At 42.7% G+C, this 27,935-nt stretch overlaps 1 protein-coding gene across 1 annotated transcript; it reads left to right on the top strand.

The window, feature by feature from the left end:
- The first annotated feature begins 1,087 nt into the window (after window positions 1–1,087).
- Window positions 1,088–16,993, top strand: shha (sonic hedgehog signaling molecule a). Its single transcript, XM_067999246.1, has 3 exons — window positions 1,088–1,480; window positions 5,412–5,673; window positions 16,274–16,993. The coding sequence occupies exons 1-3, from the start codon at window positions 1,184–1,186 to the stop codon at window positions 16,966–16,968; spliced, it is 1,254 nt and encodes a 417-aa protein (XP_067855347.1). The 5' UTR covers window positions 1,088–1,183; the 3' UTR covers window positions 16,969–16,993.
- Window positions 16,994–27,935: the final 10,942 nt, after the last annotated feature.

Here is a 27,935-nt window from a genome sequence, read left to right on the forward strand (position 1 = left end):
CAATGCTCAAGCAGATAATGTTTTCGGTGAAGTGGCAGCCTGATTAAGTGGATTTTTTTGTGTGATGGAACACTGAATTTTTTTCATAAATATTCTGTTTGTATTATTTAAAATAAAACTGTGGATAACAAAATATTGTGTAAGTGAATGTTCTAAGATTTGAAGTATATACACTTCCTATCATCATTTTACACACATTGCTTCGGGGAAAAAAAGTACGAATATTAACTAACGGTAATACAACTGTTCATAGTTCAACTTTCTGTCAGACACACTAAGTTTCATCGACTACTTTTGCTTTAAAAAGTCAAATAGGCAAATTAAGCAGCTTCAAAAATCAGCCTTTGGACTTTATACCTGCATTTCATTAACCGTACGAGAGTCTAAGGACAAAAGTGTTCCTTTTTATTTAGAGATCGCGATACGAGGTGTTAGTCTTTTGGGAATGTTATTATCAAAAGGGAATTTAAGAAATACCGCCTTAATTGTGCAACTTTGTATATATATATATAAAGTGACAACTATTAAGGCGGTAAATCTTAAACTCCCTTTTGATATATATAACGTAAAATGACAGATGTTAAGGCATCTTTATAATAAATACAATTTTGGATTTAGAACAATTATTTACTTGCAACTGTACCGCGGTTTCGTATGTCAAGCGAGAAGATTTTACATTAAAGCCAATCAATCTCGGTGATTGATTTGCATTTGCAGGGAGGGGGGTGGCGGAGACGTAGCAATGAAAACAAGTGGTAATTGATGTTTTCATAACGAGAGGCAGTCCTCCTCCCGCTCCTGATACGCCAAATTCAGGTGAATTTTCGGAAATTGTTGGTTTTAGTGAACACATCAGAAACCAGTAGCTGCCGGCTGGCCAATCAGATCTCACCGTTGTGCCTTTTGAGGCTATATTACATTGCTGTACAGCCAGTCTCTCGTAAGCGTCTCCAGCCTTCGTATCCTTTAAACAGCATTTTGTCCCTTTTTATTAAAAAAAAACGCTTGTCAAAGCTCCCAACTCCGATGTGTAACCGTTATCGGGGATCTGAAGCTTGCCATTTCAGCACCTGCCTCGATAGGGATCGGAGGACAGTAAGAAAATCAGAAGAAAGGAAGACCAGAGAGATAGCAAGACGGCAGAAAAAGACATAGAAGCCCCGAGTAATTGGATTCAGTGGACATGATGCTGACAAGAATTGTGTTAGCGGGATTGATCTGCTGTTCTTTCGTCTCGTCTGTGAAGGCTTGTGGGCCGGGCCGGGGCTATGGGAGAAGGAGACATCCCAGAAAATTAACCCCTCTGGCCTACAAGCAATATATTCCCAATGTGGCAGAAAAGACTCTGGGGGCAAGTGGCAGATACGAAGGCAAGATTACCAGGAACTCGGAGAGGTTTAAAGAATTGACACCCAATTACAATCCAGACATTATTTTTAAGGATGAAGAGAACACGGGGGCTGACAGGCTGATGACACAGGTACGGTTCAAATCACAAATTACATTTTCCCTTTATCGGTGAATGCTATTTGATGAGCCTGTCCAGCGGTTGCTGCCGTGATGTGTGACAGATAAAAGCAATACGTCGCGGGTGGGGGAGGGGGGGTCACATATACAGAGAAAACTTTATAGATTCCGGTGAATCTGTCCTTTATATGCCTTTTTTTTTTGGTGTGCAACGCTTCTTGTGACTCGGTTTGTGAATCTGTTTGCAGTAGTCCCTTGGGCTGTACTTTGATCAATCAGAGTGTACACAGTGAAGAAGGGGACCCCCAAGTGTATACTGACCGCCGGTCCACTTGTTCATAGCTAACCTGCAGACTCTGACTTTTTTTCTCTCTCTTTTTCTGCCTGCCTTCTATTAAAGTACCTTCTGAATCTCGCAGATCTGAGCTGGATTGACTTAATGAGGCTGCCTCTTCTAAATATAGGAGAGACAGCGAGAGGGAGGGAGGGGGTGGGAATCGACCCGTCTTCCCCCTGCTTGCCTTGTCTTTACAATCTGTGTATTGACGCTGTCCACATCGAAATGCCATCATGTTCCATTGTGTTTATCGAAGCGTTAATATATTGATATTTCTTTAAGAAGGGCGAGTGACAGTGTTGGGTGTGCGTTCCAGCGCTACAGACTTTTTTTGAAAAGGCTTGCATGAAAGTTTTATTGCAATTTCTAAAATTCGGTTAATCACAGAGGTCACAGAAAGTTCCTCTCTTAACGCAACATAACGTGCTTATCTCCTCGTGTGCTATCTAGTGGGACCCACCAAAAGTCATTATTAGAATTTAAACGTGTATATATGTTTTTTAAAAAATCTCTATCACGCATTTAATGAAAATAAACAATGAGAAAAAGACAGAAGGGTGCAAATTTTCCACATACGACGTTATTACCCTTTTAAGCGATTGGAGTCGTTGAATGTTTACAAGCAACGCGTGTAGTTCTTCGGTGCTTCATCGCCTTGTATCGCTTTTAACAATAAGAAGGTGACTGGCTAGGTTCAAGCTTGTTCTATCTGACATTGTGCAGACGGCAAGGTCCATTTAAGTCCCAGATCGCCGACGGTCACCGCGCCTGAAAGCTACAAGACCCAGTTCACTCAGTGATCTCCACCAAGTCACACACACGTCTCGCTTTTTCAGCTCCACTTCCTCGTCTGTTATCGATCGCGACGGGCTAGGATTTCAGTTTTCATCTTTGCCTCTCTCTCTCTCTCTCTATTTTTCTTCTTCATAACCAGTGGCGACCGGAAAGCTCAGCGTTTAGTGTTTGTAGCGCTTTCGAGGACGGAATCATGAATAAAAGATAAAGAGGCTAAAAATAAAATTGCACTGTTTCTTCAGATTGCTTTGGCTGGTGCAGAAATAGCTGAATGCCGCATCGGTTTTTTTTTTAAAAAGCAATATATATGTGTGTGTCTGTGTGTGTACTGACTGCCTGGGAGTAGAGGCGAATGCACAGAATAGAGAGGCACTTCTCTGGGAATAGGCAGCCTCTCGACACGGATCCTGCATTAGCTGCGAGCGTTTGAACTTATGACCTGCTGTCGATTTCTCCCAATATGAAGGCAACGACAACAAATACTTGTGCCTTCCATATGTATTTAGTCAAATAGTCTCCCAAATATATATGAATGTATATATGAACAGCGTTCTGGATGTCAAGTTCAACTGTAATCGTGCCAAAGCAACACACCTCCCATAGAATTAGAACCGGCAGCCCGCGGCCGAATCTGTATGTCTGCGCTTCAGATAACGTTTGATATACTCGGCGGAGGGGAAAGCTGCGACGTTGCGTTTTGCGGGACCCGTAATAATCGATTGGCGATCGATATGTGGAATTTTGGGGGAAATGAGCCACCCCTTTCGCCTTTAACAGCCCAGGCGAGCTGTTTGCATTGACAGGTATCTGTTAAGTGTTTTCTTTTTCTGTTTCGCAATTCATTTCACAATCCCAGCGTGAATAGATTAAGACCTTAACACAAGCGGTCGCTGTTTTGAAGCGCTTTGTCGCCGCATAAAAGCGTTAGCAAAGGTGTCACGCTGAGCATTACTGGTGGCTGGTCAGAATTGGGCTCGATTCGTGGCACACGACCCAATGAATTAATAAATAGTTTTTTTGGCTTCGCTGCTTTTGACTCTGACGGTCTATCGCTGCTTTATATATCTTTGGGTAAAAGCCCAGGACTGCGACCTCCTGTCAACGCTGGGCTCCTTCTGCTGTTTTTTTTTTCTATTTTAAAGGAGCCGCGTGGCTCTGCGTGTCACGCTTCTTTTAAAAACCCGTCCAGAGCTGCTCAGCATCTCCTCGAATATAGACCCGCCCTATCAGGTTTCCTCCAGAATCCGTCCAGAAATGACTTGCCCCAGAGGGGTTGTTTGGGGAGCCATAATGGGGGGTCTATCGGTAGCACAGACCTGCGTGTGCGCACTGGCGACCTGGTGCAGTGGAAGACGTTTTAAAGTGATATCACGATGATTCGGACAGTTCGGCAACAAAACATGTTCAAAATCCGCATCCGATTAAAGAGGACGGTGCAGAAACCTTCCGGGTGCATATTTAGGATGTAAAGTCTCTCCTCTGTGTGTGCGCGCACTGTGTATGAGTATACACATACAGTGTGTGTTTGCGAATATTGCATGTGTGTATGCACCGTGTTGTCTATTAATCGAGAATATGTCTCAAAATCGCTCCCTTCAACTTCTCATTGTGTTACCAGCAGAGCCGATACAACCATTCATTTATTGATCAATTGACCGTTTATACAAAGTCTGCTCACCATATCTTGCCGGGGACCCTAATAGGGAAAATTACCAGCAGCACTTGCCTTTCTGCAGAAACGTTCCGTTTACTATCTGGATTGCCCTTAATAATAGAACATACTGCTCACAGTGAAGACTTTCTCCGCGCAATGTTGTCACGTCTTACAGAAGTACTGATGACAGGCAGCAAGAATAATGCACGTTTCTCTTCACGCCCCTCTCCGTTCTGAAAAGAGCCTTTGTGGCACAGGACTGATGTGTTTTATTTCACACATTGGTATAGTGTTGTGGAGAGTTGTCCTGGAGAAGGCCAAGTATCCCAGCACCGAATCCTCGCAGAGGTTAGAGAGCAGCCCACTGGCCAAAGCACTCTCTTATTCCTCCCTCTCTGTGATTTTTCGCGGCAACGATGCAGATTTTGTTTTGTTGGAGAATTCGGCTAAAATAAAACCGTAAAAGCTGTCTTTGAAACAGGCTGGTTTTTATTTGTGTTGGACAGACTTCCAGAGCATCTTCCAGAGCATCTCCGTCAAATTAGCGAGGTTGAAGAGCTCTCCCACTATTGCACCACTGAGAGGATACTTGTGTGAATATCGTGTGAAATCCATTCTTCCCGCACACGCGGAGACCGATCTTAAGTGTTTGTGACTATTTATCCTGAGATTATGAGAAATGTGAACTCTTTTCCTAAAACTAATTTACATTCAGCAGACATTTTTTTCGTTTCTCGCTTACCTTTACTTGACGTTCCATAAAGAAGTGATAAAATAAGCAAAATATACTTAGGGGGAGGGGCATAGGGCGATGGGTAGGGATAGAATAGGTGGGGGAGCAATGAAGAGGCTAGACGACACCTTGCATGCATTGCTCTCGGAATCAGACAGCTCCACCTTACCAATGGCAAGCTGGAGGTCCCAAATTTATTTCCCCTATCATAACTGTCATCTCTTTAGTCTAAATGGTCACGTGTGTATATAATTAGCCGATATATAAATAAATAAGAGACAATGGATTGCTACCTTAATGACTAATGCCTCATTCTGTCTCACAACCAACCACGAAACCGATCAAGATTCACAAGTTGGACGGGATGCTTTATTGATATCTGAGTTATTTTTTCTCTCTCTCTTCCTTCTTTGTATTCTTGACAGAGGTGTAAAGATAAATTAAATTCTCTGGCGATCTCAGTGATGAACCAATGGCCCGGGGTGAAGCTGAGGGTTACAGAGGGCTGGGATGAAGACGGTCACCATTCCGAGGAGTCCCTACACTACGAGGGCAGAGCCGTGGACATCACCACCTCGGACCGCGACAGGAGCAAGTATGGCATGTTGGCAAGGCTGGCCGTCGAAGCGGGGTTCGACTGGGTCTACTACGAATCCAAAGCCCATATTCACTGTTCGGTCAAAGCAGGTGAGGAAGCACTTTCAAGAAATGTACGCCTTTCTCATCCGCCGGTAGGCTGTTATGATTAACACGATCAGATTTCATATCTGCATTACACATTTCTAATCTTAAGACACCCCAGGCGCCAGCCAACGCTTCCTGTCACTCCCTGCAGGGTGGAGGCGCTGAAACTTTACAGAGTAGTTTCACTGATCTTGCAATAAAGAATCTGGGTCATTATTTCATGATATGAGTTGGGAAGTATGTAGGCGACAAGGAACAAGTTATGATGTTTTTTTAAAGAAACGATAATCATTGTCCCTGGTCCATAATCCAATCGTTTCATTTTTGGTCATCACCAGTGCAAATTCAATCACCAAATCCCCAAACCAAACTAGTGAGAAGTTCACATAAGTCGTTTCTGATTGTCTGCTACTGAATGTGGGGATAGAATAAGTGGGGGCATTGAAGGTGCGCTCCCCATAGGGACACACCCCAATTACCAAAACTGAGAGAAAACTAACAGTTTGGCAACAGCAAAAGTTTAGGGGCTCTCTCCCTGTGCATAAGGGGAATCTGGCTGAAGTAGCAGTTTAAGAGCACAGAGTGCTGACAAGCTCCCCGCTATTTGTTTGGTCAGGACCATCCTCCCTGTTAGGTCATTGGTTTGCAACATTATCTGGAACCTGTTTCGGGGGGGGGGGGAGGTCCTAATCTACGTGGGCAGATGTATCCTTCCATTTTCCATCGATGAACCAGGCTGGTTGGTCAGTGAGCAACAGCACCCCGAAATAATGGGAACCTGATTGACTCTGGTATCAGCTAAAGCCACTGATGATCCGTACCTCCATTACAAAGGGTGTCATCTTGGAGTTAACTCAAACCCTCTTACCTCTAAACCCCTCCCCCAAGAAAATAGTTGGTTAGTAGCTGATTGATAAGCAGTGGTCTGAACCCACCCAGGGGCCAGCAGAGGTACCACGTTGGAGGATAACTTTCGAAAGCAGATCGGCATGATTTATGTACTAAAACACTGAGGTAGATCTCGCATCAGTTATTTCAACCTATAGTTCATACAAGCATGACGTGTAAATAAATCGTTAACAGTACTTACAGATATTATTCCCCATATATTCCGAGGCCTTGGGCCGCGTTTCTACACATTTTCTGATTCATTTCGAAATGCAATGTCTGTATCTCTATTGAAAAAGGACATGGTCTCTTTAAGCATTTTTTCTCCTCCGGTCTCTAAGGACACATAAAGAAACCACAACTCAGGTCACGTATGCTCTCATACTTAAACTGTCCCAGCCCACAGATATATATGTAATGAAAATACTTCCTAGAGTTTAAGTAGGAAAACGTGTGGTGAATGCTTAGTAAATATAGATCCAGGAGCCGGCAAAACATTAACAACAGTTTGACAAAATGAAAAGAAGTACATTTAGAATATATTTTTCAACAGGGCACTCTTACTGTTGTGTAGATAACACGTTATTTGTACTGTACGGAGAACTAGTTGTAAATAACACGGTCTTGAGTGTGAATCACACTTCTCCCAGCGAAACCCATGCATATTTTTGCATAAATCATTAACACGGGCACTTTCTGGGACACTAAATGCGCGGCTAGTTTCATATATTATGTGAATGAAACTATAGGGATACTCGAATAAATGCCTACACCTTGGTTTTAAAATAGAACAGGTAAGTTATATTTAGCTCTACAAACGTAGCACTCAGGTAGTTCAATGAACAATAAGAATTTGTGTAATAGAATCAATAATAATTGTCCCTTTTCCAAACAGTTAAGTTGGGGGCTCAGGCTTTTTATTATTATTTGCTGAATCCCTCACTATTTTTCCGCTGTGTTGGAGTTAATTGGCGATTTTAACTCCGTTAGGTTGACATGCATTATTATAATCAAACAAGAACTATCTATCTCTATTTATCGATCTATCTCTATCTCGTTTTCTCTCTCTCACATACACACTATATTCCTGTAAAAAAATTGCTTCCCATTCTATAGACCGTGCAGTTTTGAGATGGCAAATTCCCAAACTTCCTTTTGTTCACAAGAATATTCAGCAAAGTAAGAATCTCCACCTCTGCAAACGAACTGTGAACAGTTCACAGGACACAGCACGGTCTCAATCACTGAATTGCTGTTTTAAAAACACAACACTGAGTCCCGAAATCCTCTCGAGTATAGAAAGCTGCAGCCACTCTTTCACCGTACTTGCAACGCCACACACTGTCATAATGAAGAATTAACCGAGCTGTGCGAGCCAAAAAGATCTTGAATTACAGATAAGAACTCCGTGAAGACTTATCTAATATCTAGTGTAATCCCGCCCTCCTATTATTAGTCTTTAAATAGGAGAGTGACAAATCTAAAATTTAAAATTCCAAACACACTGAGCTTTCCAGACTCATTTTAGTCCATGTCATGTGGGTCGTGTGACTGTACCAAATGGATTTGCCCGAACTATTGGAGGATACTGTTAGCTCAGGCTTCCATCCGTTTGTTCCGCCACCATTTCATGTCAGTGAATCATATGAGAAGATTAAATGCTGTCTACAGAGGAGAAAAATTCCAGCGAGGAAGATTCGCTTTCTACATCTCTATTTGCTGAAAGTATGATCCCGGCGATAGGAATGCAAAGCTGAGTTGTCTCAAGCCCTGAATCATTGTCAGGCGAACAGAGTGAGAGAAGGAGGCATTGATGATGGGCTATAGTCAGCATCTAAAGCCCAACCTCGTTCATTTAAAATTCAAATACACATCTCGAGTGTCCAGGAAAACGAACAGCGTTTCTGCTGTGCAAATACTGTTTGCAAGAGCCTGTATTCTGGCGTGTAGTGTATGTGTGAATTGACACATAGGGGTTTCTGCACCTGAGCAAACAGGGAGAGGAGCTGGGAAAAAAAGTGGAAGTGTCCTCTCTTCCACGAGTGTCGCCTCCATTAGCTGAATCAGAATGACAATACAGCTCCTTTATTGGATTTTAATTAGACGACATGGGCCGAGTACTTTCAAGTAGCAGATCCCAGCCCTACGTCCCATTCACAGACCAACTTTAGGGGAGTTTCTGGTCCAGCACTTCTCACCCACAAAAACCTAAAGATTGCAACTATTCTCTTTCGGTTTGGTGCAGAGGTCGGCCGCCTCTGCCGGCTGCAGTTGTCCACTGCCCAAAAAACAAACACCCTTTTTGTCGTGTTTGCTTGCATGTAACTTGTGACAAGCCCTTGCAAATTCGTTCAGTTCCATTAAACGGAGGCGAGAAAGTCGTTAACAAATCAATAAAATGTAATTTGCTGCTCTTTTTCGCCAATTAAAAAGTAATTTCCTGAGAAACAGACGGGACTTTTTTTTTAAAATGCGATCGCGGCGTGTTATGAGATGGTAATGTATTTTCAAAAGAACGAAGGAAATTTGCTGTCTTTTTTCTTTTTAACATTGCGATCCTTGTTTTGATCACCATGGCGATTCAAATGACAGAAGCACACATTCCACGCTGAAACAAACAGGCGGCACCTCACTTGTTGATGGCCGAAACCTTTCGGGGCTTTTGGCTGTTCAAGTAAGCGACTTTATCGGAGTTTCGTATCCCGGTGATCAGCTCATTCTGCTCCTTCCTTAAGTGCCCGTCCAAATACAAATAATAAATAAGATTTTTGCTCGAATGATTTTCTTAGAACAATGTTTTATAAATTTTAAAATAAAATTGCTTAACTGTGACCTGAAATTAATATTCTACTTTTCTAACTGGTATCCAATTTTAAATTCGGTGCAAATAAATTGAATTCCGATTTCCTTCAGAAAAATATGAGGGAAAACTCAGGCCAGAGAAAGAAAGGAAGATGAGGGGAAATGATAGACAAGCTAAACACATAAAGCCCCAAACAGTTAGGGAACTCGAGTCCTTTAAAATGGAACAGTCTGACTTTGCGGTTTAATCAGTACATGTAATATGCAAACTGGAAATATCCACAAATCATTGCTTCATCATACTTGGTAAATTCTGTCCCTTCATTTGCTTAATATATAATTAATGATAATCGTCCTTTCTTTTTTTCTTACTTTCTTTCTGTCTATTTTTCAGTGTGTAAGCGTGCACGTATCTATCTACCTATTGATCTATCCACACATGTATGTACCTATACATTTATCTATGTATTTATCTTTGTATATTACCTGAACATATAGCACAGCCGTACGTGACACTGAAAGCTGAATGCATATTAAAACTTCTATATTAATATTTCTTTCTTATGTAAGGTTTTATGTAACCTCAGATTTCCATTTAGAGGAGGCACTGGTTGAAGTTTCACATTTCAGAGGGTGGTGGGTATAATGTTAATGCCATTGCTCTCACACTTTGTAACCCAGGTTAGTCTGGGGGCAATGAATCATAACAGCCTGTTGAACATGAGATCTTCTTTAAAAATAGACAAAATAAAAATGTTGCATTTGAATTCGTTATTATTTTTAAATACAGGGTATAACTTGCACCTGTGCGTTAGAAATATCGGAAGTTCATTTAGAGGAATCAGCCCCCTGACTCTGGTGAGACTTGCCCAGAATCCTATTATCGGTGTCACGTTATGTCTTTCACTGTATCTCAATAATATAAAATAAACTCAATTATACCACTCTTTAACACATGACAACTTTTACAGTTTCATGCAATTAATAATGGACCACACCGCTAGAGAGATTTAGGGGTTCATTTACAGAAATCACTAAACGTTAGTGGACAGGTACAAAAAATAATTTAAAGGGCTAATGGAATGTTAGCCTTTATCTCAAGGGGCCTGGAATACAAAGGGCCGGAAGTTATGCTACAGTTGAATAGGGCCTTGTTCAGATCCCATCTGGAGTACTGCGTTCAGTTTTGGGCATTGCAGTCAGGAAGGATATATTGACCTTGGAGTGGGTGCAGCACAGATTCACCAGAATGATATCTGGGCTAAAGGGGTTAAATTATGAGGACAGGTTACATAGACTAGGCTTGTATTTCCTTAAGTATAGAAAATTAAGGGGAAATCTAATTGAGGTGTATAAGATGATTAAACGACTTGATAGGGTAGATAGAAAGAAACTATTTCTTCTGGTAGCGTGTCCAGAACAAGGAGCCATAACCTTAAAATTAGAGCTAGGCCGTTCAGGGGTGCTGTCAGGAAGCACTTCTTCACACAAAGGGTAGTGGAAATCTGGAACTCTCAACTCCCACGAAAGCTGTTGAGGCTGGGGGTCAATTGAAAATTCCAATACTGAAATGTTAGATTTTTTTTAGGTAAGGGTATCACAGGATATGGACCACAGGTGGGTCAGTGGAGTTAAGATTCAGATCAGCAATGATCTAACTGAATACTGGAACAGGCTTGAGGGGCTGAATGGCCTACTCCTATTCCTATGTTCCTATGCTCCACAGTACCCGCTTGAGGTAGCACAGCAAGAAAGAGATCTGGGGATTTTGGTGGATAGATGGTTAAATTATTCAGTTCATTGTTCCCAAACGGCCAAGAGAGCAAACAAAATGTCGGGATGTGCAGCAAGGGTGTGATTTAGAAGTCAAAGGAGGTGATGTTGAAATTGTATCTCGCCCTCACTGAAGCCACATCTGGAATAGTAGGTTGTGTTTTGGTCTCCCTTTTGTAGGCAATATGTAGAATTTTTGGAGAGTGTCCAGACCTGGGGGATTCCTGAACTTAGAGAGCTGAGGTATGATGAGAGAGGGTCTACTCTTGGACTTTGCTCTCTGGAGAGGAGGAGGGTGTGGAGGGGAGGACTTGATACAAGTCTTTTAAGATTTTCATGAGTGTGGAGAAGGTTTTATCCAGGAAAACTTTTTTTTTCTGTGAGTACAGGAATCAAGGACTATGGGGCGCTATTAAAAGTTAAGGGGAAATTAGACATTCATTTGGTAAGAGGGTAATAGAATCGGGGACCAGAATACCAGGCTGGGTGATGAAATAGAAAACAATGACAGTTTTCTTTTTAAAAAAAAAAGGACTGGATAGATTCCTGCTAGTTAAAGGGATGCAGGGTTATTCATCCCAGATTCACGGGCAAGGAAAAGGATTGGCAATGTAAGGTAGATAGACCAAAGATCCAGTCCTGCCTGAAACATTGCTATGTGTGTATGTGCAACAATGTAACTGAATTTAAAGGAGCCTGACCTTCAGTTTCTTTTTAAACCAGGCTGTAGGTATGATACAGAGAAATAAAATAACTATAACCTTCTTTCATTTTATTCTTGTGCATTTGTGTGATTGATCTGTGGGAGTTGGGAGCAAACTTAGAGAAGTTCACTTGAGGGAACCCAATTAGCAGTCTGCACACTGTTGAAATAACAAATTCTCCATGAAGCAGTTACCTAATGCCCGTGTGTCTACTGACCTTAATTCATCGCCGAGATATTACAGGGCTCTGTAACCACTTCCAGTCAGCTTCCCGAGGATGTCATCCGCAATGATGATATAAATAAAAATATAAGCTGAAACAGAAATGTATGCAAGGACATCAGCGATCATTACAGTTCTATTCAATTGTTTTTGAAGGAAGGCTGTTCCCTCTTTCGGGTCGGTGAAGAAAATCAGCAAGTGTCCTAAACTCGAGGTGCCGGTGTCAGCTTTGGGCTATTGACTAAATCTAAGCATAAAAACTGCGCCCCTGTAAATTGAAAAGAACAAATATTAACCAGAAGCGTCCCTGAGTAAGAAGGCTGGAAAGACAATTGCAGCAAAATGTATCCACTTACTAACAAAACCAAGGCAAGATTTACACGGTCCATCAATAGTGTCTGCAAACGCTGCACCTCTACTCCTATTTGCCTTCTCCTACAGTTTAGGATACGGGTATTCCATCGGAAATTACACCTCTTCAGTTACACGTTGAATTTGAAATAACTCAACCCGTCTGATAAAAGTTGCTGCTTTATTTCTGGTAGAAAGTGGGGATGCCGGGGACAATGTGGAATGTCGTTTTAAGCTCCAGTTAAACTGCAGCTACTAGTCCCATACCGGTATTAATGGAGTGTCATATGCAGTCCAGAGTCATACTGCCATCTACGTATCGCAAAGGGTTTAGCCACAAGGTAGCGTGCAGACATGTGCAGAAGTTCTCCTCCTCCAAAGACTATTTTTGATCTTAGAGTAAAGCGGGCGGGAGTGTCAACCTCGTACAATAAATTTACAAAGTCCTCGGGAGGTCCAACAGATCACCTGAGCACGTTTCTAAAACCTACTTCTTTGACCAAGCGTTTAGTCACTGGTCCTAATATCTCCTTCTTTGGCTTGGTGTCAATTTTTTTTTGTCTGATTCAGTTGCAGCCTTGGGACTTGTTACTACCTTAAAGGTCCTATATAAATGCAAGTTACATCGAGTCTACTGCACAAAAATTGGCCATTGGGCCCAACGGGTCTATGTCCATGTTTATGCTCCACAGGAGCCTCCTCCCTCCATACTTCATCTAACCCTATCAGCACACCCTTCTATTCCTTTCTCCCTGGTGTGCCTATCTAGCTTCTCTTTAAATGCATCTGTGCTAGTCGCCTCAATTACTCCTTGTGGTAATGCATTCCACATTCTTACCACTCTTTGGGTAAAGGAGTTTATCATGAATTCCCTATTGGATTTATTAGTGACTATCTTATATTTATGACCTCTAGTTTTGGACTCCCCATAAGTGGAAACATTTTCTCTACCTCTACATTATCAAAGCCTTTCATTGTCGTAAAGATCTTTATCAGGTCAACCCTCAGCCTTCGCTTTTCTAGAGGAAAGAGCCCAGGCCTGTTCAGCCTTTCTAGAGCCCCCTGGATGTCAAGGAGCATTCAGGGTAAGATAAGGCAAGAAAGGAAAGCTTATGTCAGACACCAAGAGCTCAATACTACAGAAAGCCGAGAGGAGTATAGAAAGTGCAGGGGTGAAATTAAAAAGGAAATTAGGAAAGCAAAGAGAGGGCATGAAAAAATATTGTTAAGTAAAATCAAGGAAAACCCAAAGATGTTTTATAAATACATAAAGAGCAAGAGGATAACTAAGGAAAGAGTAGGTTCTATTAGAGGCCAAAAAGGTAACCTGTCTGTGGAGGCGGAAGACGTGGGTATGATTCTTAATAAATACTTTGCGTCTGTCTTCACAAATGAGGGGGATGATCCAGACATTGTAGTTAAGGAGGAATGTGAAATATTGGATGGGATAAACATAGTGAGAGAGGAATTATTAAGGGGTTTAGTATCTTTGAAAGTGGATAAATTGCTAGGCCGGGATGAAATGTATCCTAGTCTGTTAAGAGAAGCAAGGGAGGAAATAACGGAGGCTCTGACCATCACTTTCCAATCCTCCCTGCTACAGGTGTGGTGCAAGAAACTGGAGGACTGCTAATGTTGTACCATTGTTCAAAAAGGGAGAAAGGGATAGACCGAGTAATTACAGGCCAGTCAGCCTAACCTCAGTGGTGGGCAAATTATTGGAAAAAATTCTGAGAGACAATATTAATCCACATATAGAAAGACACGGAATAATCAAGGACAGTCAGCGTGGATTTATTAAGGGAAGGTCGTGTCTGACTAACTTGATTGAATTTTTTGAGGAGGTAACAAGGAGGGTCAATGAGGGTAGCGCATTTGATGTAGTCTACATGGATTTTAGCAAGGCTTTTGACAAGGTCCCACATGGCAGACTGGTCAGAAAAGTAAAAGCCCATGGGATCCAGGGTGGCAAGTTGGATCCAAAATTGGCTCAGTTGCATAAAGCAAAGCATAATGGTCGACAGCTGTTTTTGTGACTGGAAGGCTGTTTCCCATGGGGTTCTGCAGGGCTCAGTACTAGGTCCCTTGCGTTTTGCGGTATATATCAATGATTTAGACTTAAATGTAGGAGGCATGATTAAGAAGTTTACAGATGATACCAAAATTGGCCGTATGGTTGATAATGAGGAAGAAAGCCTTAGACGGCCGGAAGGTGTCAATGAACTGGTCAGGTGGGCAGAAAAGTGGCAAATGGAATTCAATCCAGAAAAGTGTGAGTTAATGCACTTGGAGAGAACAAACAAGGCAAGGGAGTACACAATAATTGGTACCACACTGAGAAATGTAGAGGAACAGAGGGACCTTGGAGTGCATGTCCATAGATCCCTGAAGGTAGCAGGACAGGTAGATAAGGTGATTATGAAATCATACAGGATACTTTCTTTTATTAGCCAAGGCATAGAATATAAGAGCAGGGAGATTATGCCAGGACTGTATAAAAGACTAGTTAGGCCACAGCTAGAGCACTGTGTACAGTTCTGGTCACCACATTACAGGAAAGATGTGATTGCACTGGAGGGGGTACAGAGGAGATTTACGAGAATGTTGCCAGGACTGGAGAATTTTAGCTATGAGGAAAGATTGGATAGGCTGGGGTTGTTTTCTTTGGAACAAAGGAGACTGAGGGGAGCTTTAATTGAAGTGTATAACATTATGAGGGGCCTAGATAGAGTGGATAGGGAGGACCTATTTCCCTTAGAAGAGAGGTCAATAACTAGGGGGCATAGATTTAAAGTAATTGGTAGAAGGATTAGCAGGGAGTTGAGGGGAAATGTTTTCACCCAGAGGGTGGGGGTGGGGGGTTCTGGAACTCACTGCTTGGAAGAATGGTAGAGGCAGAAACCCTCATCGCATTTAAAAAGTACTTGGATATGCACTTGAACCTACAAGGCTACGGACCAAGAACTGGAAAGTGGGATTAGGCTGGTTAGCTATTTTTTGGCCAGCACGGACACAATGGGCCGAATGGCCACCTTCCGTGCCGTAAATTTCTATGATTCTATGATTCATTCCTGATAGAACTTTCAGTTCTGGTATCATCCTTGTGAATCTTTTTAGCACCTTCTCCAATGCCTCTATATCCCTTTTATAATATGGAGACCAGAACTGTTCATAGTACTCCAAGTGTGGTCTAACCAAAGTTCTGTACAAGTATAACATAACTTCCCTGCTTTTCAAGTCTATGCCTCTAGAAATGAACCCTAGTGCTTGGTTTGCCTTTTTATGACCTCATTAACCTGCATTGCTACTTTTAGTGATTTGTGTATCTGTTCCTACAGGTCCCTTTGCTCCTCTATCCCGTTTAGACTCTTATTATCTAAGCAGTACGCGGCCTCCTGATTCTTCCTCCCAAAATGCACCACCTCACACTTATTTATATTCAAATTCATTTGCCAATTACACGACCATTCTGCGAGATTATTAATGTCTTCAAATGTTGTTTCAAATGTGTCTTGGCTTTGGGCTGGAGTTACTATTGAACCACCTGTGTGAACTGGAGCTCTGTGAGATGGGCTTCCGCGGGAGTCTCACATCGATGGGCTCCCCGGAGTCAGATTCGGGCCTGGTCCCTGAGTAAAGCTGCTTCTATCGCGCCCGTGCACACCACAAACTATTTCAGGTTGACGTGAAAGTTGGCAATATAACTACATCCATTAACGCCTGTTGCTTCCGAATTGCAGCCAAGTCAGTATCACCGGGTTGAGAGGCTTGCCTTGTAATCTATCTGCTTATTCTATAACCCATATAACAGTAGTCTCAACATAATTCTAAAAATGTTTCTGCTCCTCTTTTTTTTCGAACAGAAAACTCGGTCGCTGCTAAGTCTGGAGGCTGCTTCCCAGCTTCAGCCAAAGTAAGTCTAGAGAACGGTGGGACCAAATCAGTGAAGGATCTGAGACCGGGAGACCGGGTACTGGCGGCAGACGACGAGGGGAACCTTCTCTACAGCGACTTCGTCATGTTCTTGGACAGGGCGGAAGAGGCCAAGAAAGTTTTCTATGTGATCGAAACGCGAGAACCTCGGAGGAGGCTCACCCTCACAGCGGCGCATCTACTTTTCGCGGGGCAGGAGTCGAACCAGGGGCAAACTGTGTTCAAGGCAACTTTCGCCAGCAACGTGAGATCCGGACAGTTGGTGTACATCACGGCCGGAGACGGTCACCGGCTCCAGCCCGCCAGAGTCGAGAAGGTTTACTTGGAGGAGATGACAGGTGCTTACGCCCCACTGACTGTCCAGGGCACCCTCGTGGTCAACCAGGTCCTGGCCTCTTGCTATGCCGTGATAGAGGAGCACACACTGGCCCATTGGGCTTTCGCGCCTATACGAATGAGCTACGCGGCCTGGTCTTCATTTTTACCGAGCGACCCCTTAATGGTCAACAGTACTGTCCAGGAAGACGGGGTTCACTGGTACTCCAGCGCCTTGTATCAAATAGGTAGATGGGTTTTGGACGGCGCATCTATCCATCCACTGGGAATGGCATTGGACTCTAGCTGAAATAGTTTAAAAGGGGAGGGCGAGATTACAGGGGGGAGGGGGGAAACAGACTTTACAGTAGAACACACACAAAAAAAAACAAAGTAGAATTTCGACAGAGACCCCAGGAAGTTTTTGGGGGATATTTATTTCGTTCACATTTGTATTGGGTTTTTTTTCCCCTGTGTTTGTTTCTGTTGTCTTTTTGTTTATTTACTTGTAAAAACTGGAACTTCAAGAGCCTTAAAACTCCATTGATAATTTATTCCCACGTGAACATTTTTTTGGCCCCACCAGAAAGGAAATTATTTTGTGTGGTCAATCAAGAAGCGCAGAATATATTTTTCTACGTGTCTAATGTCATGAAACATTTCAGAAATGCCTACAACGAATTCCGTTAGGACTGTTGGTGCATTTATATTTACTTGTGTTCCGCTCTTGCATTGTGTTGGGGTTTTTTTTCTCTCTTTTTGGACAAAGGTACACTTCGTTGGGGGGTCCATAAATTATATTTTTATACACAGAATTGTAAATTAGATTTTGGAGAGATCATTACTTAACTGAATCACATTTCGTTATTTGAAATAGTGTAAAATACGAGAATATATTATTTTAATTTAAAGTCTAGGTGCAAAAAAAATATAACGTTTTGACCATCCCATTTACGGTTTTTTGTTTCTTGGTGTTAAACGTGCTATTTTGTAAACCAGATGTGCTGCAAATATGTGCGCGCTCATAAACAACTGTCCGTTCAGCATTAGCGACGCCCTCGTCATTTCCATCTGGGACTGAATTTTATTGGAAGAAATTATTTTTTAAAAAGTGAGGAAGCTTGATTATGAATATTCATATTCTAATGAAAATAGTAGTTTGTACAAAGTTTTTTTTGCATACGAATTAAAATTCGACAAAAAACAGCTGTAAATTTACTAAACCGTATTATTTGCATATTTTGTAATAGTTTAATACAGTAGTTTTATAATATAGAAATGTGCCAAAATGCTCTGTTTGAATATTATTAAAATATACAGCATTTCAGTTACACTCAACTTTTGATAATAGGGAGGAAAAAAAAGAAATTGTGTACAGATACTTTAAAATATTTTGCAAAATGAGAAGAAATATTTATGTTTTAGCGTCATCTCTTTAAGTCACAACATACTGGAGATAGAATGGTTGTATTTACTACGACAGGGTGTGAAAGACCGGGCTACATTTTACATTCTGTTTCGTTCAATCATTCTGGAACTTTTTTTAAAAAACAATGTAAGAAACGAAAATATTGTTTGTAGCAAACATTTGGTCGCTTGCGATCAACAGACTTTTTTTCTCAGTGCTGCTTTTGTTTTTGAACAAATTTTTTTTAAAATAAATTTTCTCTGAAGCCTAATGTAACTGTGATACATTGGAGAAAGGTGTGCGCGAAGGTTTGTTTAAATGTATGAACTGCAAAAGATATTTTTCCAACGTGTTTTATGACTGCATCTTCTTTCTTAGACATAAACATGCTGAGGGTTTTTTTTAAGACATTGGACACGCAAACGATGCTGACAGAGTGATGTAAACTGTAGCCGGGTAATAACAGTACTATAGGAATACTGGTTTGAACAGTTATACTTATAAAGTTTCATCAGCTCCGGTGTCAAAAGCTGGTCAACTGAATTCATAGAATCCATAGAATCTACAGCGCAGAAGAAGGCCATTCGGCCCACTGTGCCTGTGTCGGCTGTTTGAAAGAGCCAACCAATTAGTCCCACTCCCCCAACTCTTTCCCAATAGCCCTGCTAATTTCTCCTTTTCAAGTATTTATCCAATTCCCTTTTGAAAGTTACTATTGAATCTGCTTCCACCGCCCCTTCAGGCAGTGCATTCCAGATTGGGGAGGACTCTCCCTTCACTGCCCAAGTGTCTGTGTGGGGGTTAATGGAAAGATCACGGACAAGTGACACATTCCCAGTGCGGAGAAGCAACTGTTTGTTCCAGTCTGCATTTTCTAGGATGGAATGGGATGGGCTGGATGGAGCTCGTGTATACAAGAGCGGTTTGCTATGATAAAGAACTTACATGAAAGAACTCATATGGGCGAGAAGTTCAAGGAATGGGCTTCCTCTAAACCACCATTTAATTTCCTTATGGAATAGTTGCCCCAAATAATTAAAAACACACACACACGCGCATACTTGAAGGGATTTCATAGGTATTTTAAATATCTAAGCTGCCCTGACAAGGAGGCACTAACTGTTAGGAGTATAATGACGGCTTCAGTTCGCTTTGCACAGCACTCACAGCACATACATTCTTTACTGTACTGGGCTTTGTAATGTTTACATGTGGAAAGTTGAACCAATCTACCAAACGCAAAGGTACACAAAGGCAGCCGAAGAGAAAGACTCCCACTGTTAATAATGGAGACTGGCCCGCAGATTAAATATAACACAGCTTCAAGGCTATGACATTTTAAAAACACATTTATAAAGAAAAGGCAGTATTCTCCCTAACAGACTGGACAGTAATGACCAAGAGGTCACTTCTAGGTTGACAAGCTCACACTGACACCTCCAAAATTCAATCCTACTTTCATTGTCTGAAAACAATTGATGCTATTGCACACTAACATGATGATATCATAACACACGTGTACAAAACAGTTTTTTAAAAAATTTAGGAGTCATTAAAAAGATTTTTGCCTTTATCTCCAGGAGGAAAAACCAATTGGAGAAAAAAAGATTAGGTTAATTTCAATTTTTCCTACCCTACTCTGCCCTTGGAACCCACATTACAGAAGACCATTTTTATACTGCAGCCTGCGATCTGCAGATTGGGTGTCAACCCATCAGGTGCTCTGGGTTCAACTTTTGGGTCTACAGATGGATTCGCTCCGACATGGACCCTGTTTGCGTATCATCCTTAGCGTCAGGGAGAAGGGGGCAGAAGGGGGCAGTAAGAACCTATGAAAAATTAAATGCGAGGGCCCCCTGTTGTTAATGGTTAATGGCCTGGAACTTCTCTTTGTCACAGGATTCGTTTTCCCAACAATTGTAGGGTTGGTGTCAAGCAGTTTGAATTCTGTGACAGTGCCCCATCTGACACCTGGAACCAAGTGGAGTCAGACGCCCCTGCAGAAGGGAATCTCTCTCGGCTTTGCACGGGCGTTAGTTTGGGCTTTCATACTCAATTTACAGTCTGCGTTTAGCAAGGGTTCAGAGCCCAAACCAATTGGCACTAACCCTAGAGTTGTGGAGTGTGAATGCACTATTAATAATTTATTCGTTTGGTTTAAGTCTTTAAAATGTGAAGCCAATATCCATAATTTTGCTCTCCCAACACAATAGTAGCAATCTGGGGACTAGTACAACGCCTGATACTAGACAAGGAAAGGTCAAGGTCTCCTCTTCTGTAGAATGCACTCCTGGTTTATGGTTCCAATCTCATGAGGAAGGTGCCTCAGGTTCTAAGAGAATTCTTAGGCTATGGGCTCACTGGAAACACCTAGGCTCTGGGCCCTCAAGGGGTCAATCCAGACTGATGAAGAGTGTGTGCCAGGCTCTTGACTCAACTCCCATTAGCTAAAGAGTGCCTTGCCTGTAAAGAACGTGCTCCAGACTCAACGGGCAATGTGCTCAAGACTCATGGGAACTGAGCTCCAGTCTCCGACTCAAGAGGAATGCACTCTAGACCCGCGGGATGCATTGCACAATTTCACTCAATCCAGACTTAGATTCATGGAGTATGTGCTTGAGGCTCCAGATTCAAGGGAAATTTGCTTCAGATTCAAAGGGACTGCACTCCAGATTCAAGGGGAATGTGTTCCACATTTAAAGAGAATCCAAACTCCTGGACAGTGGACTCCAGTTTCCAAGCTAATGGGAAATGTGCTCCAAGCTTTGGACACCTACCGTCTGGCTTCTAAGGAATGCATTCTAAACTCACTGGCTGGCTTTTCAGTGAGGCATATTTTCCTTCTGAATGTTTAAATCAGAGATGCAGTGTAGTGATGCAAGAACGTAAATCTCTGCTGTCAAGTAACGATCATCGCAGACTGCAATTTGTTGTCTGGGAAAATTAGGGCTGTGAGAGTTGCCAATGGAGCTTCAGGGCACAACTTTTTTTTTAAAATGATGGTTCCATGTCTTCCAGATATTGTAGAACAAGAATTACATCATTGATGATTGGCATTTTAATAGTGATTCACTGGACCTAATTTGCTATTTTTAAGGAAAGTGTCAATTATTCCTGTGATTTATTATGCTTGCGGCATTTAAATGCTTTCCAGAATCTCCAGCAAAGGTGTGTTGGTGACAACCACTTGTACAGTTAAACTCTAAACGGTTTATGAAATTAATTTCATTTAATTAAGGAGAACGGACAAGGATAATTTGGCATAATTACTGTCTGAGTTTATCTGAGCTACTCATTCAGCCAACATTATGAGAGGAGCAAGTTGGTTTGTGTTGGGGGATAATACATAACCCCCCCACCCCCGCAAAAAAAAACATGTGGTTTTGGGAACCTTATGTAGGTGCTATTCCTTACTATTTGAATGTTCTTATTGTCAGTAATAACAATATTGGAACAATAACAAGAATAGAATAATAGTTATAAACAATAGTAACAGCAGTTAAAAAAAAGCAATAATTATAACAATATCGGCAATAAAGACAGTGACTATAAACAACAATAATAAAGAATACAGGAATATAGGAACAGGAGTAGACCATTCAGCCCCTCGAGCCTGATCCGCCACTCTATTAAATCATGGCTCATCTGTACCTCAACTCCAGTTATCCACCTTTGGTCCATATCCCTTGATACCCCTAAACGATAGCAGTTGGAAGAACAATAATAGTAACAGTAACAATATCAGCAACCATTACAGCAATAATGAAGCAGTCCGAGCCCGCATGCAGCAAGACCTGGATAACATCCAGGCTTGGGCTCATAGGTGGCAAGTAACATTCGCGCCAGACAAGTGCCAGGCAATGACCATCTCCAACAAGAGAGAGTCTAACCACCTCCCCTTGACATTCAAGGGCAATACCATCGCCGAATCCCCCACCAACAACATCCTGGGGGTCACCATTGATCAGAAACTTAACTGGACCAGCCACATAAATACTGTGGCTACAAGAGCAGGTCAGAGGCTGGGTATTCTGTGGCGAGTGACTCACCCCCTGACTCCCCAAAGCCTTTCCACCATCTACAAGGCACAAGTCAGGAGTGTGATGGAATACTCTCCACTTGCTTGGATGAGTGCAGCTCCAACAACACTCAAGAAGCTCGACACCATCCAGGACAAAGCAGCCCGCTTGATTGGCACCCCATCCACCACCCGAAACATTCACTCCCTTCACCACCGGCGCACTGTGGCTGCAGTGTGTACTATCCACAGGATGCACTGCAGCAACTCGCCAAGATTTCTTTGACAGCACCTCCCAAACCAGTGACCTCTACCACCTAGAAGGACAAGAGCAGCAGGTACATGGGAACAACACCACCTGCACGTTCCCCTCCAAGTCACACACCATCCCGACTTGGGAATATATCGCCGTTCCTTCATCGTCACTGGGTCAAAATCCTGGAACTCCCTTCCTAACAGCACTGTGGGAGAACCTTCACCGCACGGACTGCAGTGGTTCAAGAAGGCGGCTCACCATCACCTTCTCAAGGGCAATTAGGGATGGGCAATAAATGCCGGCCTCGCCAGCGACGCCCAGATCCCATGAATGAATAAAAAAAATATTGATAACAACTACAGCAGCAACAATAATGTAACAATATCAGACTACAATAGTAACATTAACTTCTACAGTAACAACATAAGTAATGGTAAAAGCAATAATGAGAGCAAGAATAACAATATCAGGAACAGTAATGATAACACAGGAACACCAATATCAATCACAGTGACAATAACAGTAACATAAGCAACAATAGTAATGACATTTTCAGTAGCAATAACAGTATCATTGTATCGTAGTAGGTACAGCACAGGAGGAAGCCATTTGGCCCATTGTGCTTGTGCTGGCTCTTTGAAAGAGCTATCCAATAAGTCCCATTCCCCTGCTCTTTCCTCTAAATTTTTTCCCTTCGAGTATTTATCCAAATCCCTTTTGAAAGTTACTGTTGAATCTGTTTCCACCACCCTTTCAGGCAGTGCATTCCAGATCATCATAAAAAAATGTTTCCATGGCAATAGCAAAAATAACAGCAGCAGTAACAATATCATACACAATAACAATAAAAACAGTGGTGAGCTTGAGAACCAGCTGACTACAATCTGCAAGATGTGGGGAGGAAAGGCTAATGGAAGATACATTCTGGAAGATGGTCACCCCTCCCTCCCACAGGCTAAGGGGAACAGTGAAGGAGGGGAGATGAGATGAAGTTAAAGATGGCCCGCAGAGGGAGCAAAAGGAGACAGGATTAGCTCTGTGGGGGGTGATTTTTTTCTCACTTCCTCCCTATTTATGTCTAAAAACAGTCGAATGGGAAACAGGACCACCAACGTGCCACTCACTGCCCATTCCAATTTTCAGGTGGACCTAGTTGGAAACGGGCTAGGGCCGAATGACAATATGCGAATTGGGGGTCAGATGACATCATTGGGGCCTCAAATGCCATTTTCGTCTCTGCCCATGTTGCTATTGCCAGTTCCAAAACCACGGGTGGCTGTCTCCAGCAATATTTAAAGAGATCCTCAGTGGCTCTCAGGTAAAACGGTAGAAAGTTTTGGCTTACTTATATTACATTGTGGTTTTTTGCTACTTTAGACCATTTCAAAGTGCTTGCATAGGCTGTAGAATGTTTTGAGCCGTTATGGGGCTTCTAGCAGTGCACTTTTTTTCTTCATGGTGGACTGACTCCCCAAAGCCGTTCCACCATCTACAAGGCACAAGTCAGGAGAGTGATGGAATACTCTCCACTTGCCTGGATGAGTGCAGCTCCAACAACACTCAAGAAGCTCGACACCATCCAGGATAAAGCAGCCCGCTTGATTGGCACCCCATCCACCACCCTAAACATTCACTCCCTGCACCACCGGCACACTGTGGCTGCAGAGTGCACCATCTACAGGATGCACTGCAGCAACTCGTCAAGGCTTCTTCGACAGCACCTCCCAAACCCGCGACCTCTACCACCTAGAAGGACAAGGGCAGCAGGCACATGGGAACAACACCACCTGCACGTTCCCCTCCAAGTCACACATTATCCCGACTTGGAAATATATCGCCGTTCCTTCATCGTCATTGGGTCAAAATCCTGGAACTCCCTTCCTAACAGCACTGTGGGAGAACCTTCACCACACGGACTGCAGCAGTTCAAGAAGACGGCTCACCACCACCTTCGCAAGGGCAATTAGGGATGGGAAATAAATGCTGGCCTCGCCAGTGACACCCACATCCCATGAACAAATAAAAAAAAAACTTTTTTGCAATTCCATTCTTGCAAGAGGAGGAGGAGCAACAACAGAAGGAAGGAACAAACAGAGCTACTGTATGCTGCACAGCTTTGTTTTGCAATGGGACAATGCGTAGAGCCGCTATTGGAGAAGGGCCTTCAGCAAGATGAGGAAGACAATGCTGAAGACATGTAGGATGCGAGGAAGCCTGAGAAATCTAACATATGTTTGCTGCCAGAGCTCTCCAATAGCAGCTCACTGAAGAGCACTTCAGCTGAACAATCCCTGCACCCCTGCATTAAAAGGCATGAGCAAACATCAGTCCCAGTCCTTGCACCAACGAATAAACTTGTTCTGCTCAAAGACCAACATTAATATTCATGTCAACTAACATTGCAGGATCATCAGCTACTACAGGAATACACAAACATTTCAAAAAGGGTTATCATTTTACTGCACAAATACCAACAAACTAATTATCACCCTGTGTGAGCCTCTAGTACCTGTCTTAAGTGCTCTTTATAATCTGGTGTTTCCATGATGTGTTTCTCCCCCGCCCCCCACCTTCCCCACCCCTGGGTGCCACATGGGAGGAAGAAGGCTGCTGTGGCTCAGTCAAGGGCTCTTCAGATGCCTTTGATTGAGTCACTAGAAGCTCAGGCCTGAGAGGGCCTGGCTGCAGACAGAGAATTACATAGAGTATACAACACAGAAATAGGCCATTTGGCCATTATGCTCCACACAAGCTTCCTCCCACCCCTCTTCATCTAACTCTATCAGCATACCCTTCCATTCCTTTCTTCCTCATGTACTTATCTAACTTCCCCTTAAATGTATCCATGCTATTCACCTCAATTATTCCATGTTCCACATTCTAACACCTCACTGGGTAAAGAAGATTCTCCTGAATTCCCTATTGGATTTATTGGTGACTATCCAAGATTTATGGCCCCTAGTGCTGGTCACCCCCACAAGTGGAAACATCTTCGCTACATCTACCCTATCAAACCCTTTCATAATCTTAAAGACCTCTATCAGGTCATCCCTCAGCTTTCTCTTTCCAGCCTGTTCAATCTTTCCTGATATGTGTACCTCTCAGTTCTAATATCAACCTTATAAAACTTTTTTGCACCTTCTCCAGTGCCTCTAAATCCTTTTTATAATACGGAGACCAGAACCGTGCACAGTTCTCCAAGTGTGGTCTAACCCAAGGTTCTATGCAAATTTAACATACGTCTCTGCTTTTCAATCGTATCCCTCTGGAAATGAACCCTAGTGCTTTGTTTGCTTTTTTTATGGCCTTATTAACTTTTAGTTATTTGTGTATCTGTACCCCTAGATCCCTTTGCTCCTCCACCCTGATTAGATTCTTATATTCCAAGGAGTATGTGGCCTCCTTATTCTTCCTACCAACATGCACCACCTCACACCTATCTATATTGAAATTAATTTGCAATTACACGCCCATTAGCAAGTTTATTAATGTCTATAGCAACTTGACATTTACCAGGGCAGTCTGGTCCAGCTGGCTTTCTTGCACCAGGGCAGGCATTGATTCAGGGGATTGCAAGGGTCCAGATATGCTATCATCACGAGAGATGGCATCATACTCCATTCCCATTGCATGAGTGCCTCTGTGACCAGGCTGCGGCTCAGCACAACCACTGATCTGCAGGAGAGCCTACTGTAGGACATTCATGGCCCGACTGCCGGCCTTATCCATTCGGTTTCTCATCCTGTCCAAGGTAGAGGAGGTGGTTGTGATCACCTCAATGGACGCTACAGCTGAGCTTTCCCAGAAGGACCCAGTATGAGCATCCATGAGAGATGCTATTACAGGTGCCACAGACTCCTTCAGGGAGACCTCAGCTGTAGTGTCCATTGAGGTGATCACATGCTCCATGACTGACTGCAGAGTGTTGATATCATGCGCGAGAACCCGACACAAGTTGGAAATGGACTCCTCCACAATCTCCGACATGTTATGGAAGCTCACTGGCAGGCAGTCCAGTGCATTGAGCAATTACTGGTGCACAGAAATCAGTCTTCTTTTAAAGGCTGGCCCCCTAAAGTCTGCATCTGTGAGGGAGCTGTACTGTGTCTGAAATTTTTTTTAAAGGCAACACCATGATATATCTTTGACAAATTTTGACTCAAAAAGTACCTAAAGAGCACAGGGAGCAGATGAAGCAGTCAGCATGGTTTTAGGTAAATAGTTGGTTTAATGTAATAGGTCATACCTTACAGTTCTTTAGGTGGTAACTAAGTTACAGAAAATACTAGAAACGCACAAGTCTGACAGCACCTGAAAAGAGAAAATAGAGATTTACATTTTGGATATTTGTGTCTCTGTGATCCCATACTCCCAGACCTGTCATAGATATGCTATTGGCTGCTGAGCTTTCTTAAACAAGAGTGCAAGGATAAGCAGCAGGCAAGTGGGCATTGAGAGAGTCTTTCATGGCCATACCCGCCAACAGTCAAAGATTTCCTGGGAAGGCAAAGGGTGTGTCATGCATGAATACTGTTGCCTTGTGTTAGAGAGCAAACACAAGCGTTAAAGAGCAAAAGGGTGCGCAAAGATAAGGAAAAATCCCATGTAAGCATGAAGCTGCTTGAGGAGAAAGTCCTTGTGTGTGTGTTAAAGGTGTGCTACTGTAGGAGATTGCTAAGAGATCAGTGCAGGACTCACTTACTTGGAAAACTTCAACTCGGGTTGAATTTCTTCCTCATTTGGGAGGGTGACCTCTTTACTGTAGACACTGCATTAACCTGCTCACCACCTCTTCTCAGGCAGCTTGCTCAAGAGGGTGGGTTTCACATTAATGTTTCTCTTTGTTTGTCTATCAATGTTGTGTAAATGGACTTCCAGAAAGCATTTGATAAGATTCCACACCGAAGATTATTAGAAAAAATGAAAGCACATGGAATTGGACTTAACCTTATGACATGTTTTGGGAATTGGTTAGGAGGTAGGAATCATAGAATCATATAAAATTTACGACACAGAAGGAGGCCATTCAGCCCATCGTGTCCGCGCTAGCTGAGAAACGAGCCACCCAGCCTAATCCCACTTTCCCACATTTGGTCCATAGCCCTGCAGGTCATGGCTCTTCAGGTGCACATCCAGGTATTTTTTATATGAGTTGAGGGTTTCTGCCTCTACCACCCTCTCAGGCAGTGAGTTCCAGCCCCCCACCACCTTCTGGGTAAAAAAACCTTTCCTAATTTCCGCTCTAATCCTTCTACCAATCACTTTAAATCTATGCCCCCTGGTTATTGACCCCTTCGCTAAGAGAAATAGGTCCTTCCTATCCACTCCAGGCCCCTCATAATTTTGTACACCTCAACCAAATCAGCCCTCAGCCTCCTCTGTTCCAAGGAAAATAACCCTAGCCTATCCAATCTCTCATCATAGCTAAAATTCTCCAGTCCTGGCAATATCCTTATAAATCTCTTCTGCACCCTCTCTGGTGCAATTACATCCTTCCTGTAATGTGGTGACCAGAACTGTGCGCAGTACTCAAGCTGTGGCCTAATTAGTGTTTTATACAGTTCCAGCATAACATCCCTGCTTTTATATTCTATG

Source organism: Heptranchias perlo, chromosome 2, assembly GCF_035084215.1.
Source record: "Heptranchias perlo isolate sHepPer1 chromosome 2, sHepPer1.hap1, whole genome shotgun sequence".
Classification (NCBI taxonomy): domain Eukaryota; kingdom Metazoa; phylum Chordata; class Chondrichthyes; order Hexanchiformes; family Hexanchidae; genus Heptranchias; species Heptranchias perlo.

Excerpts from the sequence above, each read along its gene's own strand:
- shha (XM_067999246.1), top strand. The coding sequence starts at position 1,184 with ATGATGCTGACAAGAATTGTGTTAGCGGGATTGATCTGCTGTTCTTTC. Across the intron at positions 1,481-5,411 it reads CTGACAGGCTGATGACACAG|AGGTGTAAAGATAAATTAAA; the intron begins GTACGGTTCAAA and ends TATTCTTGACAG. Across the intron at positions 5,674-16,273 it reads TCACTGTTCGGTCAAAGCAG|AAAACTCGGTCGCTGCTAAG; the intron begins GTGAGGAAGCAC and ends TTTTTCGAACAG.